A 19,160-nucleotide genomic window follows, 5' to 3' on the forward strand; every position below is an offset into this window, starting at 1 on the left:
GACTCTCGCAGTCCGCGGACGGGCCCAGGCGAGGAGGGGGCACGAGGGCTGCAGTCCCCGGAGCCGGGACGAAGGACCGCGGGGTCTGAGGGAGCCCCGAGTCTCGCCTCGCGCCGGCTCTTCTCCACACAAGCTCGCGTTCTGCTGACTAACGGCCCCGGCTCGAGGAGCTGGAGCGGCGGCCGCCGGCGCCGGCTGCTCTCGGGCCTCACGTCCCGAGCGTCCGTGGTCGCAGACGCTGCCACCGCCTCCTTTTCTGGCACTGTAGACAACACCCAGTCCCAGCCAGGTCTTTCTTCTCTTCAATTCTCCTTTCTTTCTCCTCCTCAGCCCGCCAGGCGCTGGGCTTGCTCTTGTAGCGGGAAAGACACTGGATAAGAACGGAGGGGGATAGCCGAGACCTTTGTACACCAAGAGTTGGTCACTGACTGGAGGAAGGTGCCAAGCTGACCCGGGCTCCAGCCTGCGATCGGGTGTGGGGAGGGACGAAGCCCTTCCTCGCCCAATTTGCACCAATCACAAGCCGCTCAGTAGAGTCGGTAGCGCAGCCGACTTCCGGAGAGGCTGAACGGATTCGGCAGGAGGCGGGGATTGCGGAAAGGAAGAGCCAATAGGAATAGAGGAAACCCTCCCCTCTGCCGTGATGGACTGCCGCATTCGGGTCAATGGGAGAATGCTCATTTCGAAGAAAGTGGGACTTGTTCACCCGGTTAGAGGCAAGGGTTGCGCAGGCGGGGGGGTCGGGGGCGCTGGTAGAGGCTGAGCCTTGTGGAGTTCCCTGCACCAAGTGCTGGGAGGGCAAGAGGATGTCCTTTCACCACCACAGGGAGTCACGTGTGCCGACTGGGGGCGGAAAGGCTGGATAAGTTCCTTCCGGGTCACGAGAGAAGCGTCAACACCTGGGGAGGAAGCTCTCTGGTCTTCCCTGCAACTTTTTAGGTACACTCTACTTGAGGTGGTTGTGGTTTCGGGGATGAGTTCCCAGAAGGGCAACGTGGCTCGTTCCAGGCCTCAGAAGCATCAGAATACATTTAGCTTCAGAAATGACAAGTTCGATAAGAGTGCCCAGACCAAGGTAGGAACCTGCCTGTTGTACTAACTCTGACTCCAGGAAGAAGTGATTTATTGGAGGGGGAGTGAGGAAATCAGTGCAGTTGGCGAGAGCGAGTGTGGACCGCAGCCCAGGGTTAGTCTTGGCTGCACTGCAGCCCTTTCTAAAATGTTATTCCCACGCCCTTTGTTTGACCTGGATATGTTGTCTCCTCGTAAATACTTGTCACGATCGACACACTTAACTAATTGCACAGAGTGGACCGGGACCCTCGTCAAACCTAAGGTGCCAGTGAGAAAATTGAGTCGTTGAACGCTCCCATCTGGATCTTTCTCTTTTGGGGTAGGAAAACAAGGATTATGGCACGAGTGTCTCTTTCAGAATTTGCACCAAGTTTATGCAAGCAATAGCCTCAGTGTCCTCACCAACGTAATGGGAATTTCTCTTTTTCTTAAGATTGTTTTGATAAGCAAATTATTCGATTTGTGTAAAACTGGTAGCTTTGGTCTTTATAAAGTCTTTTACTTCTTTAGCAGAACTTCTGTAAACTGGTAGAAAATTCAGACTGTTTCGATAAGCCAGAGAAATTGGGTTGTATGTAACTACTAATTTACTGTGGTTATCTCTTCCTGCACCCTTATCCCTATGGAGAGGACAAAATTGACGACACAAGGGCACATTAGAGACCAACATTACATCAGATAAACTTGATATTTAAACTGGAATTCAAATGTATTAGGTTTGAGACTTGAGTTATTTAATGTTTATCTGAGCTTTAATGTTGTCTCAAGTGAGAAATCTGGAAGGATTGTTGTAATGCTAAACTAAATGATCATAATGGGTGTTCAGTAAGTAATTAGTTGAGTGAGAAAGCAAAGTCATCTGTTTATAGTAACCTGTAGTCTTATTTTGTTTCCTCTGTCTCTTCATTTACTGTACAAATATTTAATGAGCACCTTCCATGTGCAAGGCCCTATGCTCCTGGTTGTGCAGTATTCACAAGTATTGACTCTTTATAGAACTTAAGAGTTTTCTGCATAATATGGGCAATAATTAAGACAAGATATATGTCATTACAAATTGTGATACATATTGGTGAAGTGTAAGACAGTTTAGTAAATTGTCCTACAAGGACCTCTCCTTTCTCCCACTTAAATTGAGCAAATTTTCAGAAGAAAAATCATAAGCAGTATTTGGAAAGATTTTTCCAAGACTGTGCCAATTATCAATAGGTTACACCAGAATAAAAAAGCTGCATTAGCCAGGAGTGGTGGTGCAAGCCTGTAATTCCAGAGACTCAGGAGGCTGAGGCAGGAGGATCCCGAGTTCAAAGCCAGCCTCAGCAACTTGGTGAGGCACTAAGCAACTCATTGAGACCCTGTCTCTAAATTAAATACAAAAAAGGACTGGGGATGTGGCTGAGTGGATGAGTTCCCCTGAGTTCAATCCCCAGTACCAAAAAAAAAAAAAAAATGAAAGAAAAAAGAAAAAGCTGCACTATACCAAATAGATGTCTACAGTTTTGTCACAAGGATTTTGATTTTGATTTCCTTTTCCTCTTTAAAATTGTGAAGAAGTCTCATTTTTCAGTAGGTCAGACCACCAGATTATTTGTTATTGGAAGTTCTGACAAAAATAGCAAGAAATATTTTACTAAGGAACAAATATTTTACTAAGAACTAATAAATAATATACATAGTTGGCTCAAAAATCTTGTGTCTAAAGCTAAGACTTTCCAGAACCATCTGACTCTACCTCAGGACTGGTAAGAAATGTGTGGTAATTCCCTTTAAAGTCAGAAGTGATTAGTTTTACCTCGTAACTTACAAGGTGAAGTGTAAGACAGTTCAGTAAATTATCCTCTAAGGACTTCTCCTTTCTCCCACTTAAATTGAGCAAATTTTCAGAAAGAAAATCATAAGCAATATTTGGAAAGATTTTTCCAACACTGTGCCAATTATCAATAGGTTACACCTATTGTATATTTTATTTAACCCTATATCCCCAGCATCTAGTAGACTGTGGCTGGTACCAGACACTAGATGTGGAATAAATGCATGGATACAAAAATTTCACTGCAACCTTTTAAAAGGCACAGTAAAAAACTGAAAAGAACTCAAATGTTGTACATGATACTTCTCTTTTATTCTCCTCTGCCAAGTGATTTGTCAGGACTTAACTGAAATTAGAAGTTGGGTAATGATAGATGTTTTTTGGGGGGGAAGTATATCCAGATAAAGCACCCATTCTCATACTTAAATATATTCTAGAAAAAGAGAGAAATTTTGTTGTGGCACTTCAAATGAACAAATTTGTACCAAAGGGTCAGAGTAAGAAAGATAAGTTTCAGCTTAATATGAGGAAATTATCTAACAGTAAAGTAGCAATCGCCTTTTGTAATCTCCTGTCACGGGAGTTATTTTAAAAAGGCCCTGCCGCTGTGGTCATTGGTCAGCAGTGTGCAAGTGGTGGTTGGGAAGGGTGAAAAAGGGGATACGTTTAAATTTGGTAATAAAATGTCAATTCTGTAAGTTAGCCTTGTTTCCTCTACTGGAGAGATAATGATACGTAGTGAATTTTGAACTAAGAGAAAAGATCTTTTTAGCTCCAGGTCTATCATTTGTTTTGTTATGTCAGGCAATTTCCCTATAGCTTTTAATCTATAATTCTGGGTTATTAAAATATTTTGTCTTACTTTCTTCTCAGGATCGCTGTGAAGATCATTTCAAAAATTTTTAAAGAAATAGGGATATGAATCTGCACTAAGCATAAAGCAAATGATAATTTATTTTGATCTGAAGTTGCTTAAAGCCTAAAAAAAATTAATTAGAAAAGAACTTCAAAATTGTTGAAGAATGTGGAAACAGTAGAGAAGTATAAAAAACATGAAAGTGATAATTGCTGTTCCCAGCCCTAGTCCTGTTTAGGTTTAATCACTGTTAAGTTTCTTGTGAGTGTTTCTAGACATCTATGTACATCTGTAGTGTGTACATCTAAGTGTGTATGCAATAAAGTATGTTTTCTTTCTCATTTAGCAAAGTGGGTGTATCAGAGCATGGAGATTAAGTTCTTTGTTTTTAATGGGTGAATAATGTAATATAAACAGGAATTTACTTAATTACTTTTCTGTTAATAAACATTTGAGTTCTTTTTAGTTTTTTATTGTGGCTTTTAAAAGGTTGCAGTGAAATTTTTGTATCCATGCATTTATTCCACATCTAGTGTCTGGTACCAGCCATAGTCTACTAGATGCTGGGGATATAGGGTTAAGTAAAATACACAGTCACTACCATAATTGAAGCTTATAGTTTGGTGGGACTAAGTAGGATTAAGTTTGGAGTGTTTAGGAAGGTTCTTCTGAGATTGGAAGTATAGATAATATTTAACTGAATGAAATGGGAAGAGCATATGTCATCCTCTGGAGGCTGCTGTTTGTTTTATATGAATAGTCAGCATTGTTTTTAACTAGTATTTCCCAAAGTGTATTTTTTAGTGCCCCAGAGACATGAGATTTTTGTAATAGGGAAATAGTAAATGTCATTACTTCGAAAATGCTATATGCTAGATTTCACTATGGGGACAGGAATAGTGTACATTGGCATGAACAACTGATGAGATGTTCTGCAGTTTTTTAGAAAATTAAGCTAAAACTTGCTTGGCTATGAACTCTAGTTTACAGAATACTTGCTGAATTAATTTATTGTGGAACACACTCATTTTGGAAACTGATCTTCACCTTGCTATGAAGATAGAAAATGAAAGTCTGACTGACTATACTCTAGCTTTGGAAATATAGTGATATTAATAATAGCTAATATTTGTGTACTTAAGTGTGTTATGCACTAAGCCAACCTGCTACACAAGATCTAATCTTCAAAATAACACTAGGATAGATGCCATAATTATCCTATATCACATACTGGGAAATTAGTGCTTAGGGGAGTGAATTATGCACCCAAAGTTACAAAAATTATCAGGTAGCTATCCATTGGTGAGGTGGAATCTGTTTGAGGAGACCTTAAAGGGCAAGTAATTGAAAAGCCCTCTATTATGTAAGTGTGTATGGATGTCTTTTTCTGTATTTTTGTGTGCAGTAGAGGCCTTGTGACTGAGGTCAGGACAAAGATGTGTGAACTTTATTGCTGCTCCTTCTGTTATACTTTGAATATGGTTTGTTCTGCAGAGGTTTGTGTGCTGACCACTTGGTCCTCAATGTTGTAGTGTTGAAAGATGGTGGAACTTTTAAATGATGAGTCCCGGTGGAAGGTGATTAAGTACTTAGGAAGGTGTTGATCTCAGAAGCGATTGTTGTTGGTCTTGTGGAGTGAGTGAGTTTTCATAATAGTTGAGTNAAAAAAAAAAAAAAAAAAAAAAAAAAAAAAAAAATGAGGGAGGGCAGGCTGGGGATGTAGCAGAATAGTAAAGCGACCCTGGGTTATATCTGTAGTACCAAAATAAATAAATGAAATGAATAAAACTTTGCTGTGTAAAAACCTCTATATTATTGAAAAGGTTCTTTTTAATCCAGGTACTTTGGAATTGGATTATAGGATGTTATTGGATGTTTGTCCCATCTCCACCAGCCCAGGAATGTTAAACTGTAGGGAACTGCCCCAGATTGGTTCAAGTAATCCTTGGTGTAAGTAAATTTAAGTGTGAATGATAAAGTGCTAGTCCTGGGAATAAGTGTTATTTCTCAACCAATGGGTGTCAGCAATTAGGGGGTTAAGCCAGTGGGTTTCCATTGAGCAAAGCAATTGAGCAGATGTAGACTCCACATTAGTTTTGAGATGATTATCTTAGGTAATCTAGAGATCATTCTAGTGATATAGAGATGAGTCTCTTTTGATATTAAATGTATCTCCTGTTTCATTGATCTGGTTTTAGATTCAACATAACATATATATTACATATCATACCTAATGAAAGTCACAGCGCTAGTAGAACTATTTGCTTTTCTCTTGTCTTTTTCATTGTTTTAAGTGCTGCATTCTATACTATTCTTTACCTTTCGTTTTCTCTCCTTTCACACAAAATGATTCCTAGAGATTTCCATATACTTTCATTCCCGACTTGCTACTGCTTGAAGCCAGTAAAACACTTCTGCACATTTCTTGATGTTGACACCTGCTACAAACAATATAATTGTTTTTCTGCATTAATCAAATATTTTAGACACTTCCTTTTATATATAATGAATAGCAACTGAAATTAATTTGTCTTGACTTGATCTGTTGGGTTAGGTAATGGTACTATGTTCACTATTGAATTAATTATGATATTTTATAATTATCTTATCAATACTTATTTCTACATAAAGTTAAATACTACGTTGTTAGAAACAAATAAGTATCAGATTCTTCATCCAGGCATATTAGTTCATTGGAGAAAGGGGAAGTTATAATTTTTTATAAATTACCCACCAAAATGGTCCTTTGTCCTTTCAGAAAACACTGTGCAGAGAGTGGTACAATTGGACACAGAACTGGACTGAGAGTTACAGTCTGGCATTTGTTATTTTAAGCCATAGGGCTCTTTCCACACCTGCAGAAGTGTTATCATAAGGTCATAGGTAGGTGCACTGAGAATCCTGTTTGTCCTCCGAACACCCCTGCTGCTGGCTCACTTCATCCTCAATGGTCAGTTCTCTCATTTTTTTTTTTTTTTAAACAATGGCTTTTGTGAGATGAAGAAATGAGAAGGGGATAAAGCAATATAACATGCTCAAGGTTTCTTTCTCAACTTTTCCTTATCACTCTAGTCCAAATAGCATTTAAATGTATTGAACGAAGTAAATAAATATTCTTTCTCTGAACTCCTCTGATGTGTGCAAGGCAGTGTACAAAAAGGTATTTGGCATTAAGATTCTTTAGCTGCTAAATTAAGCAAAAAGGGAATTTGTTGGAACGATCTTAAGCTAGACTTATGAAGCTTACATAGGGTATTTATTTCTTTGGCTATTCCTCAGCCCCTGTAATAGAGATTGGACCCAGGGGCACTTTACCACTGAGCTACACCCCAGCACTTTTTTTTTTTTTTTTTTTTTGCAAGACAGGGTCCTGCTAAGTTGCCCAGGCTGATCATCCTGTCTTAGCCTCCCAAGTTGCTGTAGTAGCAGGTTTGCATCACTCTGCCTCATTTGGCTGATTTTTTAGTGTCTAAGATTTCCTTGTCAGCCATCATTACTGGAAAATCTTACCCCATTTGGATTGCACATCTCCTAATCTGATGCAGTCTTCCAACTTTATGGTGCCCCTCCCTTACCCTTCCATTTGCCTTCATGAATTTATAGTTTATTGTCACTAAATAGAGACATATACTTAAAATTTGTTACTTTCTTGCCATACCCAATTCTTCTGGGAACACTGTTTCTGAATAGACTTCTTAGGTGATATTTTTTTGCCTCACATCTTCACCTCCTCCCAGGTGGAACCTGACTCCCATTTGTTGTGTTAGTTCATTTCTTTTCACTCAAATACTTTAGCCCATCTGAAATACATATCATCAGAAGAGTATCCCCTTCATCCCAGTACTAACCTTCTCATTACATGTCCTCATTAGTGACTTGGCTCACTGCCTTTTCACATTTCCTGTCATCATACTTAGTAATTGCTACATACACCTGGATAATCCATCCAACATCTATCTGACCTCTCAGCTGTTAGACATCCTCCCACCTCAGAAGTCTATTCCCACAGGCAAACTCTAACCTTATTACTGTTGGTAACTGTTGTACTTATAAACTTAACAACAACAAAGAAGTATCACCATCTACTGGTTTGCTTATGCCTCAGCTGTAAATTTGTGTGTGTGTATGTGTACATATTTAAACCCCATTAGGTGCTCTTGTCCGTTAATATTTCTACTTTCCACGGTACTTCATTCATGTTCTTACTTCTAACTCAGAGTCTGGTTTCATCAATATGACTATTCTTGACAGAATTCTAAGCCTACTTAGATCTAGATTTCTATTATTTTACCACCACACCTACCAAATTACCCATACCAGTACCTATATATCCTGCCTTCCTATTACAATAGGTGAAATGCCATTCCCTCCTTAAGGCCAGCCCCTTCCCTTGTACCCTGGAGTTCATCCTCTCTTGCCTATCTAAAGACTTAAAGGTGCAAAACTCCTTTGTTGTTCATATATACTCTTACATAATCTTTCCATCTTTAATGACTTTATACAATTTCTTTAAAAATTTTCCTTAGAATCTATTTTTTCTAGCTGCCACCCTATTTTTTCTTCCCTTTATAGAAAAGTTCCTGCTTTTCCACTTCTTTACGTGCCCTCCCCATTTTTTTTCATCTCATATTGTTTTTGCACCCATCATTTCACTAAAATCACTCATGATGAGGTCATTGATGTCTGATATACAAGATCTTTAGTGAAAAATACTCAGTCCTTGGGCTGGGCTCAGTTGGTAGAATGCTTGCCTTGCATGCACAACACCCTGGGTCCAATCCCCAGCACCACAAAAAAAAATAAATAAATAAATAAAAATAAACAAAAATACTCAAACCTTTTTGCTAAGCAGTGTGAGAAGCCTTGGGTTCCATCTATAATAACACTAAACAAAACAAAATTTAGTCATTTCAAGTGAAAAAAAATGTGTCAATGTAGATGCATCAATAATAATTTAGTCCACAACTTGCCATGCCATCTTTGTGCTTGTAATTCCTAGGTTTTGAACTCCAGGTCAAACTTTCTTCTGAGCTGCAGAGTTGTATGTTTAAGTACGTACTTGACCTCTGTTCTTAAGATTTCTAAAAGGGATCTCCAGCATAAGATGGCAAAGAAGGAACTCTTTTTTTTTTCCTCTCTCAAAAAAATTTTCCCCCATGTTCTGTAACTCTGTAAAGCACTCTACCATTTACCCAGTTCCTTAAACCAAAAATAAGAGTATCATCCTAGACTTTTGGCCTTTCTCACATTCCATGTTTCAGTTCATCAGCAAAATGGAACTGTTGTATTGTTGTATTGTTTTAATTTTTATAGCCTTTTTACTTTTGGACATTATATTGTTTATTTTATTTATAGCTCACCTTAGAATATTATAAATAAAGGAAAGGATTTTTTTTTTATCCTCAATACCTAGGGGTTGGTACATACAAGGTATTAAGTAAGTAGTTGGTGACTGAATAAATTAAATAAATATAATTGTATTTAGGGCTTGGGATGTGGCTCAAGCAGTAGAGCGCTCACTTGGCATACGCGGGGTGCTGGGTTCGATCCTCAGCACCACATAAAAATAAAATAAAGATGTTGTGTCCACCGAAAATTAAAAAATAAATATTAAAAAAATTATCTCTCTCTCTCTTTAAAAAAAACTGTATTAAATGCTTTGACAAGAGAAGTACCATTATAATTAAAATAATGGGTGAGAAAGGGAATAACATAATTATTTTCCTCAAAGAGATAGTGGAGCTTGGTGATGTGGGATCAAGGAAGAATAAACCAGATGGAAGACTGGGTGCATGTGAGTGTATATGTTGTTGATCAAAAAGTTGAATGAGTTTAGCTTAATGTGAAAACAAAGGGAAATGAAAAAGGAATCAGGTAAAATTATTATACTGGACAATCTTAGAAACAGGGCTTTTCTTCATTTATCTTTGAGGGAAGAGACACATTGGAGGTGCCTCAGAAGTATTCCATTGAGTGACCAAGGGAGAAAGAAAGGCAAGAATAGGCGAGTCTGTGAAGTTATCCCCTCACCCCAATGATTATTCCAAAACAAGATTACAAATTGGCACTGATGCCTTTTGGCAAAATGAATATATTACATTATGTGGTGACAAACGCATAAGAAGGAAATCTCTCTATTATTAACTCTCTAGGGCAATTCTAGTAGTTGAATAAGACCTTTTTACCAAAAAGGGTAATCGGGTGGATTCATATTAGGCTACAAGTGAAAATTCGAATACTGTCAATTTAGGCCATCATTCTTGTAAGTAGACACATAGTTGGTTTTGTTTTGGCTTTGGTCAGTTTACTGTGAAAAAATAAAGACATTTTGAAGTATTTGCATCAGGTAGAGAAAAAAATCCTGTTCTGGTAAGATTTCAGATGTGAGGTTTTTTATTTTTTGGCCCAAAGTTATCAAGTTCTCATTCAAGACCATATCTACTAAAGGCAACTTGGTTTAGCAGAAAGATACTGATTTTGGAGTCAAAAGATGTAGGTCAATTTCTCTGCTATTTACTGGCTGTGTGATCTTGGACGAATATCTTAACTTTTCAGAATCTTAATGGGTTTTAACTGTATTTCAAGTGTTAAAAGTTTTTGAAAATGCCCATATGGTGCCTGACATATAGTGTTGAACATTTTGTAAATGTCAGTTCATTCCTTTATCTTGCTAAGACGTTCATCATGCTCATGTGCTACTGCCTCAGTGATGCCTTTCCTGGTTGATCCTGGCTGGAATGTCCCTCTATTTCCCTGTGGCATTTCTTAGCCTCACCATACATAGGATGCATGTCATCTTAGTTATTAGTGTACATGTCTTGGCTTCTTTTTCTTATACACATACATAAATACAATCTACTAAAGACAGGGACTCAAAACATTTTTGAACTACTCATGGTGTATAATATATACCGTGGAGCAACAATCCTATGAGGTGGCATGAAAGTATGGAAATTGAGTAGTTCTTATTGGCATAATATAATTGATTACTGATCTGTGTTAATTCACCTATCGTTATTAGGTCACTATCATGTACCAAACACTGACAAAGATGAATGTGATATAAATTCTTCATTCAGGAATCTCATTTTAGTAGTTAATTTTAAAAGTGGAAAAAGGTAGACATAAAGCATTTTCACTTACTAAACTTTTTTATTGAAATATAACTTAAGGGAGCTGTGGCTGTGGCTCAGCCATAGTACACTTGCCTGGCATGTATGAGGCACTAGGTTTGATTCTCAGCACCACATATAAATAAATAAAATTAAATTTAAAAAAAAAAAGAAAAGAAATATAACTTAAATTGCCAGGCACGGTCACACATGCCTGGAATCCCAGCGGCTTGGGCGGCTGAGACAGGAGAATCGCAAGTTCAAAGCCATCCTAAGCAACTCAGTGAGACCCTGTCTCTAAATAAAACAGAAAATAGGCCTAGGGATGTGGCTCAGTAGTTGAGTACCCCTGAGTTCAATCCCTGGTACCAAAAAAAAAAAAAAGAATAAAATGAAATATAACTTAAAAACATATAGAAAAGTATGTATATTATAATACAATCCAACAAATTCTCACAAATGAATACAGTCATATAACTGCCACCTAGATCCAGAGAATGCCATCACCTTCTCTTGGTCAGTATCATCTCTCTTTATCAAATATAGCCATTCTCTTCAAAAATATGAAGTATTTTAAAATAAGTCATAGCTTTTGGGGAAGAAAGGAGAGGGATATATAGGTACCTCAATGGCCAGCCTCTTTACAGAAATAATGTTAGTGAATATGGAAAAGCACCTTGATGGATCGATCATCTTTCTACTTCATATGTACAGTACAATCTCAGATAATCCTTCTTTGGACTGAAAGAAATCAGTGTGATTTGATTTTTCAACAGTCCCTGTAGGGTTTTGGGTTTCTAAAAATATCAGGTGTAAGCTTAGACTTTCCCATAGCTTTGGGCTGATTATCTCAATAGCCTTCCTAATTCTCTTCTCTTTTATCTGCTTATTCATGAGGTGGAATGACATTTTTAGAACTTAATGGAGGACATTTCTTTGATATCAAGTTTATTTCTAGTTGGAACAATTGGGTTTACATTGTAATGTTAATGTAATTATTCAAATTGTTCTTTTGCAACTAAGTCAGTAGCTTTTTTTTTTGTTTGTTTGGGCAGGAGCTTTTTTGTTTGTTTGTTTCAGCAGGGTAATTAACAAGAAAGTATTTCTTCTTGTAGGTAATGAAGCTATGTATGTGTAACAATTTTCAAGCGATGGTCCTTTAGCAGTAGAGTTAACTTGGTGTTACTCAAACTCAGTTTTGAAGGTCATTTGATATTATTAAGTCATTCACAACATCATGGATATGAAATATTAATCTGAGTTTGGGATTATTTTATATACTTTGTTGTTCTGTAAAGATTTATATATTATTAAATGCTCACCCTTTCCTAACAGGTGTCTGACTTGTTTGTTTTGAAATTACTCATGTCACTGAAGTCATCAATTTGCATAATATATTTGCTAGCATGATATATACTTGTGTATGTTGAATGTTCAGTAGACGATCATTAACTTTTATCACAAGACATTATGGAACATGATATCGTGTTTCATGTGAACATCAATGACATAATAGTGCTAGATATAGTCTTCAATAGAGTTAGAATAGTCCTATGGGATAACTTGTCATGTATTGTCTAGATAAAAGAAGATTATGGCCAGGCTCAGTGGCGCACACCTGTAGTCCCAGCAGCTCAATAGGCTGAGGCAGGGGGATCAAAAATTCAAAGCCAGCCTTAGCAATTTAGTGGGACACTGTCTCTAAATAAAATACTTAAAGGGCTGGGGATGTGGCTCAGTGGTTAAACGCCCCTGGGTTCAATCCACAATGGGAAAAAAAAATAAAGAATATTATGGTTGCTTTTACATATATAATGTTTGAATTTATATTCATTATTGAAGTCAAAGGAGACAGTGGACTAACTCCCTTGTGTACTGTGTGGCTTGGGGAGAAATGGGACAAAGAAGTAGAATTCTGGAAAACTGAACCCATATCTGAGGGGATTGTTTTAACTTAGTTGGTAGCTTATGACAAAAATCAGATCTTTTATAGGAAATGAACAAGCTATTTAAATATCTGAATGTAGAGACCCTTTAAGCTGTCCTGTCTTCATAATAAAAATTTAAGGAAATTTAAGATATAAAGTAGGTAGTAATAGACTTGTTCAAATCAAGGAAGGTGAGGAAGAAATGATTAAAAATAAAGAAAAAAATCATTTTCCCAAAGTTGAAGAAAATCTTAGACCGTGTCAACTGCTTTACAGGAAAATTGCAGAAAAAAAAGATATTACCTAGACATGACAATGTGATGTTTTTGAACGCTAATGATAGAAATTCCTACCAGCTTCCAGGAAAAAGAAAAAATAGTGATTACCCATAGGCCACCATAACACTACAGGCATCAGAGTTCTCATTTGCTACTTGTGAAAAATAGGGCAAGGTCTACAAAGTGCTATAATGGGAGCATTTTTAATTTAGAATTCTTTATAGAACTAAGTTATGGCTTTTTTTTTTTTTTTTCCAGAACTAAAAAAAAATCATTTGCACTAAATTTTGTCCAAAAAAAAAAAAGTGTGTGTGGGGGGGGTACTATCCAGAAACACTGGATGACACACTCCTGCAATCCCAGTGATTTAGGAGGCTAATACAGGAGGATCACAAATTCAAGGACAGCTTCAGCAATTTAGCAAGGCCCTATCTCAAAACAAAGATTAAAAAGAGCTGCGGATGTAGCTTAGTGATAGAGTGCCCCTGTGTTCAATTCCTAGTGCTTGAAAACAAAAGAAAAAAAAAGGAAAAGTATGCTTAGGAATTTCTCCAGACTATAAAAAGACATGTGGTAGCTGTGCACAGTGGTGAATGCCTATAATCCCAGTGATTCAGGAGGCTGAGGCAGGAAGATCACAAGTTCAAGGAAAGCCTGGGCAACTTAGGGAGGCCTTGTCTCAAAAAATAAAAAGGACTGGGGATGTAGCTCTGTGGCAAAGCACCCCTGAGTTCAGTCTCTAGTACAAAAAAGAAAGGAAAAAAAAAAAGACATAGAAGAAGAAATAGTGATAAATCATGAATCTAGTAAAACTGAATTGATTTTAAATAAAGATTGATAATATGGCAGTGAAATGTAATGCTTTTGTTAAAATGAATCATAAAATAGAAGAGGTAAATCTTTTAGAAGTATAATATCTAGACCCATAGCTCCAGATTTCAACCAAGCCTAGGAGTTAAAAATAAATACAGGCTAAAGATTTTTTCTGATTGGAGGTGGTAGAGACGCCACATAAGAAAAAAATCAGTGTTGCCATCAAGATTTTCAAGTCTGACTGCCTATTGTTGCTTGATATTTGTCCTAGGCATTGTGGAGACGAAAATAAGAACAATTCTAGTTTTCATGGTGTTAAAAGTCTAGCAGGGGCCATAAGATCACTGTACAGAAGTAATAGTGAGCAAACTGGTAATTTTACTAAGAGCATCTTATAAAACAAGTTTTTTTTAAATTAAAAATAGCTGAATTAAGGGTTTGAAATGAGTTTTCAATTAGTAAAAATATGAACTGCAATATTGTTCAGATACTTGAGCGTTTAAAACGCGGGATTTCTCATTTTTGATTGAAGCAGTTCTTTGAATCACCTCATTCTCTATGAGACCCAAAATCAAGTCACATGCATGTCAGGAAAGGCTGAAAAACAGTGGCCTGAGAGAATTATCTACACATTATCCACATTATCTTTCCTGCTTCTGCTTGTGGGTTAAAGCCATTTCTGATCTTAACTTCTGACTGTAGAGGTACAAGGAAGGTTTGAAGGAAGAGAAGTTGCTGCTGTTATAAATTATCAATGCATCACTGTAGACTTTGATCTGAAACCTTTTGAGGACTTACTGTATTTAAGATTAACAATAGCCCCCCAAAGCATAAAACGCCTCTTCCATCTGTCACACCTTATAAATTTGTCATATGCAATAGAGGTACATTACTCACATCAGATTGGAGTTGAATGAAATTTGATTAAAAAAAAAAAAAAACAAACTTTTAATCTGGAGGCTATCAATTAGCCTGGGTCTGTAGTGGTTCCCATTCAGTCCGTATCCTTCTGAAAGCCCAGTTTAAGAAGCCAACCAGTTAATCTCTTCCTTTAAATACCATTTTAACTCTAAAAATAATGCTTTCTCTTCTGACTTATTTTATGCCCATTAATTTAGTCTTTCCAACTATATTTTAAGTAACATGAGGAAGGAACTATGCATCATAAATCTTCTGAATCTTTGAGATGGCTGGTGTACATACTAGCTACCCTTACTCTTTTTAATTGGTCTGTAGGCAGCAGAGAGATGGTCATGATACATGCTGTGCTTAATTCTAATCTACAATATATTTATAGTTTGGTAAGTTGAAAGGAGCCCTAAACTTGGAGTTAGAGCAACACCAGTAGTAGACTCCCCCGACTGCTAGTGTGGCTACTGAGTCGCTCTTTATGTAATCTTGGGTGAGTTACATCAACTTGCTATAAGTTAGAATAACAACAAATACAATACCACTTTCTTCCCTCTGCACAGGGATGATTTGAGAAAACCAGGATTTGTATAACAAAAAAGGATTGTATAACAAATTCAGATTTTAGGACTGGGATTATGGCTCAGAAGTAGAGTGCTTGCCTAAATAAATAAATAAATAAATAAAATTCAGATCTCAGAAAAACTATAGAAATACAAGGTAGGACTATATTTTGTTATAGGTGATTTGCATTCTTTGCTCAGTATATTTTAATTTTATATTCTTGTTATCAACAATATCTTTATGCTTTTTCTCTTTAAAAAAGATAAGAAAATGCTCTCAGCTGAAGGTTAGGTAAGTCATATGTGAAAACTGAGCTTTAAACTAAATTATCATGTTACAAACCTAAATTTTTCCTCATGTGACTTGACTCCTGAATCCATTATCAGTATAAATAGATTATTTTTTTTTTTGATGTGTTAATATGACCAGAGCAGGGCAACTATCTTTGAAGAAGTTTACTAGCTTCAAGATGTAATTGTCTTCTTACATCTGCCCCAAGTAGATGACTTAAAATGTGGTTTTATTTTAAAAGATAAAATCACTTGGTTTGTGGATATTACCAATTAGTATGCTTGAAAATGTTAAATCCACAAGTTCCTAAATATGGTATTAGGAGGAAAGAAATATTCTTTTTTTTTTTTTTATTTATTTAGTACATGTTAAACAGTGGTCAGTCAGTTGTTTGTCTTAAGATCACTAACTTAGGGCATAGCATACTGGTTGGACAAGATCTCAAATTGTGACTAACTTCTAATGAGTGGTTATAAAAACATTTGTGTTGCCTTGTGACACTACACCATTGCTGCTTGAATAGGGCTTTTTGCATTCCAGTTGAATTGTACATATGTTGGCCTGTATTGTTCAACAATTAGGTACCCTTCATTATTTAGATGGGTGATGATAGAAAACTAAATCCTCCTGTCTTAGAACACTGCTTAACGAACATAATGGTTTCTTTCTAAATGAGGTTTTCTAACTTTGGAAGTTTGCTTTGTGCTTTTAAACAAATAATGTACTGCATACTATACAGCGGTTAAAATACGAGTGTTAGAATAAGTCAGAACACTATACAAATTGAAATGTATACTCTGCAAAATGGGAGGGGGGAGGCTTGTTTGTTTGTTTGTTTTTGTTTTTTAAATTTTAAAAGAACTTGAAGGCTGTAGAGGAAACACTTTCTATTTTTAACCTAATAGCATGCCCTAAACTAAAAAGCATCTTTTTATGGCTGCTACCTGTGCTGCTCTCGATTAATTTTGTGACCTCAAGCAAATCTCTTAATTCTGTGAGCCTCAGGTTTCTCATCTGCAAAATGAGGATAATTATGCCTACTCTTAGCCACAGGAATGTTGTAAAAACAACAGGGAGAATTTTTATAAAGGATTAGACATGTGATTTATAGATTTATGGTAGCAGTCTTTTATGTACAAATTATTTAGCTTGCTATTATTTTTATGATAAAAACCAAAAGACCTGTTATATAGTAAACTATGTAAAGAGCTCTTCCCTAATACAATGACCAAAGTATAACTATGTCTATGGATGTGAAATCACTGGAAGACTTGTGTAAGAAAAAGAATATTGATCAGCATCAAACCAGGCAGGGATTTAAGTGAGAAGACAGAAACACACACACATATGTATAGTTTTGATGTCCCTTACTGGGAAATAATATATCAGAAATTTTCTTCCTTGTCCTTCTCCAGAATATTTGTTACTTACCTGTTAAGATGTACTGTCTTCTGTATGTGATAAGAGCATGTGAACAGGGGAAGCAGAAACAAAGACTGAGAATAACTGATCTAGAAATTACCCACATTTCCTAGAGTGTTTCCTAAATTTAGATTCCCTAATTAACTAAGTTTTGGTCTGACATTTGATCTTATTAAGAAATAGAAAAGAATGAAGAAGGAATAGTTTTCCATCCATTAGTGTACTTTGATTGGACTAAATTCCAGGAATAGGAATAAATTCTATTTTTCTAATCATGAGGAAGTCAGTAGAAATAATAGATGTTTTCTATATTGTGCTATGCCAGGGTCAAACGATGTCTGAATTAAGGAACTTTATAAGACAGATTAAAAAATCTGGGGAAAATTACATTTGGGGCTGATGTCCTTTGTTAGAAAAGCTTTTTAAATGATGTATTAAATAATAGCCCTTCTGGATTACTGATTTATGCCTCTAGCATGGATTTTCCTGTCAATTCTGAGATCATTTTGGGGACTAAGATATTTGATACATTCGTCAAGCATACAGGTAGTCATATATATGTTTCAAAGATTTCTTCAAGTCACTTGTTTAGTACTCAAGATAATCTTGCCAAAGAATTGATTCTCTCAATAGTGAAACTGAAAATCAGCTATAGATTTAGTCTCTAGAAGAAAAGTTACCTGGAATAGTAGGGCATAATATGGAATTTAGAGGCATGGGTGTTGTCTTGAATGATAATTAATAGACATAATAGTTTAGGCAGATTATTTAATCTGTCGGATTTCTTTGTATGTAGAGTAAGAATAACATGTTATCCATCAAGGTAGTTAATATAATCAACTGAGAAAATTGATTTTTAAGTGAAATCAATGACATGTATAGTTTGATAATAGCTGACAAATACTTAGAACTGTACAGAACACTTGCCAGGTATTTATTTCCCCTTTTTTTAAGTGCTGAGAAGTGAACCCAGTGGTACTCTACCACTAGCCACACACACACCCAAGCCCATTTTATTTTTTATTTTGATACAGAGTCAAAGTTGTCCAGGCTGGCCTTGAACTTGAGATTATCCTGCCACAGCCTGCCTAGAAGCTTGTTACAGGCAAGCACCACTACACCCAGCTATTATTATTTCTTATCTATACTAACTAATGCTGTTTCAGTTGTGATAATCATAACTTTCTTTCTAAGGTAAAGTATATCACCTTATTAAAACTTGTATTCCCAGTAGCAGAGGTGAGGTTTCGTTAGCAATATCAACTTGTTTCATCTGCTTAGAAGAGAAGTTCTTCAATTTTGGTGTGCTTAAGAATCGTCTGAAGGCTTGTTCAAAGTGCAGAATCCCAGATGCCAGGAATTCTTAATATCTTGGAGTTGAGCCTAAGAGTGACATTCTTAGCAAGCCTTGAAGGTAATTCTGATATACATGGTCCTCAAACCACACATGAAAATACCAGGTAGTTACCTTCCCCCATATAGATGTGCCACTCTACTGTACATAAGTAACTTTCCAAGGATCAGACTTGTTCAGTTTGTGATTTTAAGTTTACCTTGGGAAGGTGAGGATGAGGGAGAGAGATGGGTTGTTATATAAACTCACCCTTTATGAGCTCTTGGCATTAATTGTGCCTTGCTCTAGAGCATTGTCCATCCTTTAACTGCGGGTTAAGTATCATCTGTGCCACAGAAACTCCTAAATGACAAAATCAAAATATCAGGGAGTGTGCTTGGAAATCTAGATTTCAGAACTGGCTTAAAAGTCACTCTTCCCAAACTCTCCCCAGTCTTGACTTTGCCCCAACACTGTATTAGTCATTTTATCACTAACGATTTACTGGCTGTAGGTCATTTTTCATCTTCATCATCTCCCTTGTTTGTGTCCATCTTTCTGTCAACCCTGCCACAGCCAACTATACTGTTTAAGGATATCATTTCTAGATTACTTCAGTAACTTCGTAAGTGATCTCATCCTTTCTTTTATCTTTAATTGCTGCTCAAAATCTTATCCAGTCATATCCCTTCCCTAAAGAGGCCAAATTCTTTAGCTTGGCAAACAAGATCTCTCATAATTTAGCTTATTCTTTCCATTGTCTTTATCCC

The 19,160-nt window shown here is 36.6% G+C and overlaps 1 protein-coding gene across 2 annotated transcripts in view; it reads left to right on the plus strand.

The window, feature by feature from the left end:
* The first annotated feature begins 702 nt into the window (after positions 1 to 702).
* The window catches only part of CUNH9orf85 (chromosome unknown C9orf85 homolog), a 62,603-nt gene continuing 44,145 nt past the window's right edge, over positions 703 to 19,160 (plus strand). Inside the window, exon 1 of one of the 2 annotated variants that reach the window (XM_015492926.2) lies at positions 703 to 1,075. In XM_015492926.2, the coding sequence (XP_015348412.1) occupies positions 974 to 1,075 (102 nt within the window). In that variant the 5' untranslated portion in view covers positions 703 to 973. The remainder of the gene's footprint in view (positions 1,076 to 19,160) is intronic. The other variant, XM_048806909.1, reaches the window with a different exon arrangement.

The sequence above is a fragment of the Marmota marmota genome, unplaced genomic scaffold, assembly GCF_001458135.2.
Source record: "Marmota marmota marmota unplaced genomic scaffold, marMar, whole genome shotgun sequence".
NCBI classification, from domain to species: Eukaryota; Metazoa; Chordata; class Mammalia; order Rodentia; family Sciuridae; genus Marmota; species Marmota marmota.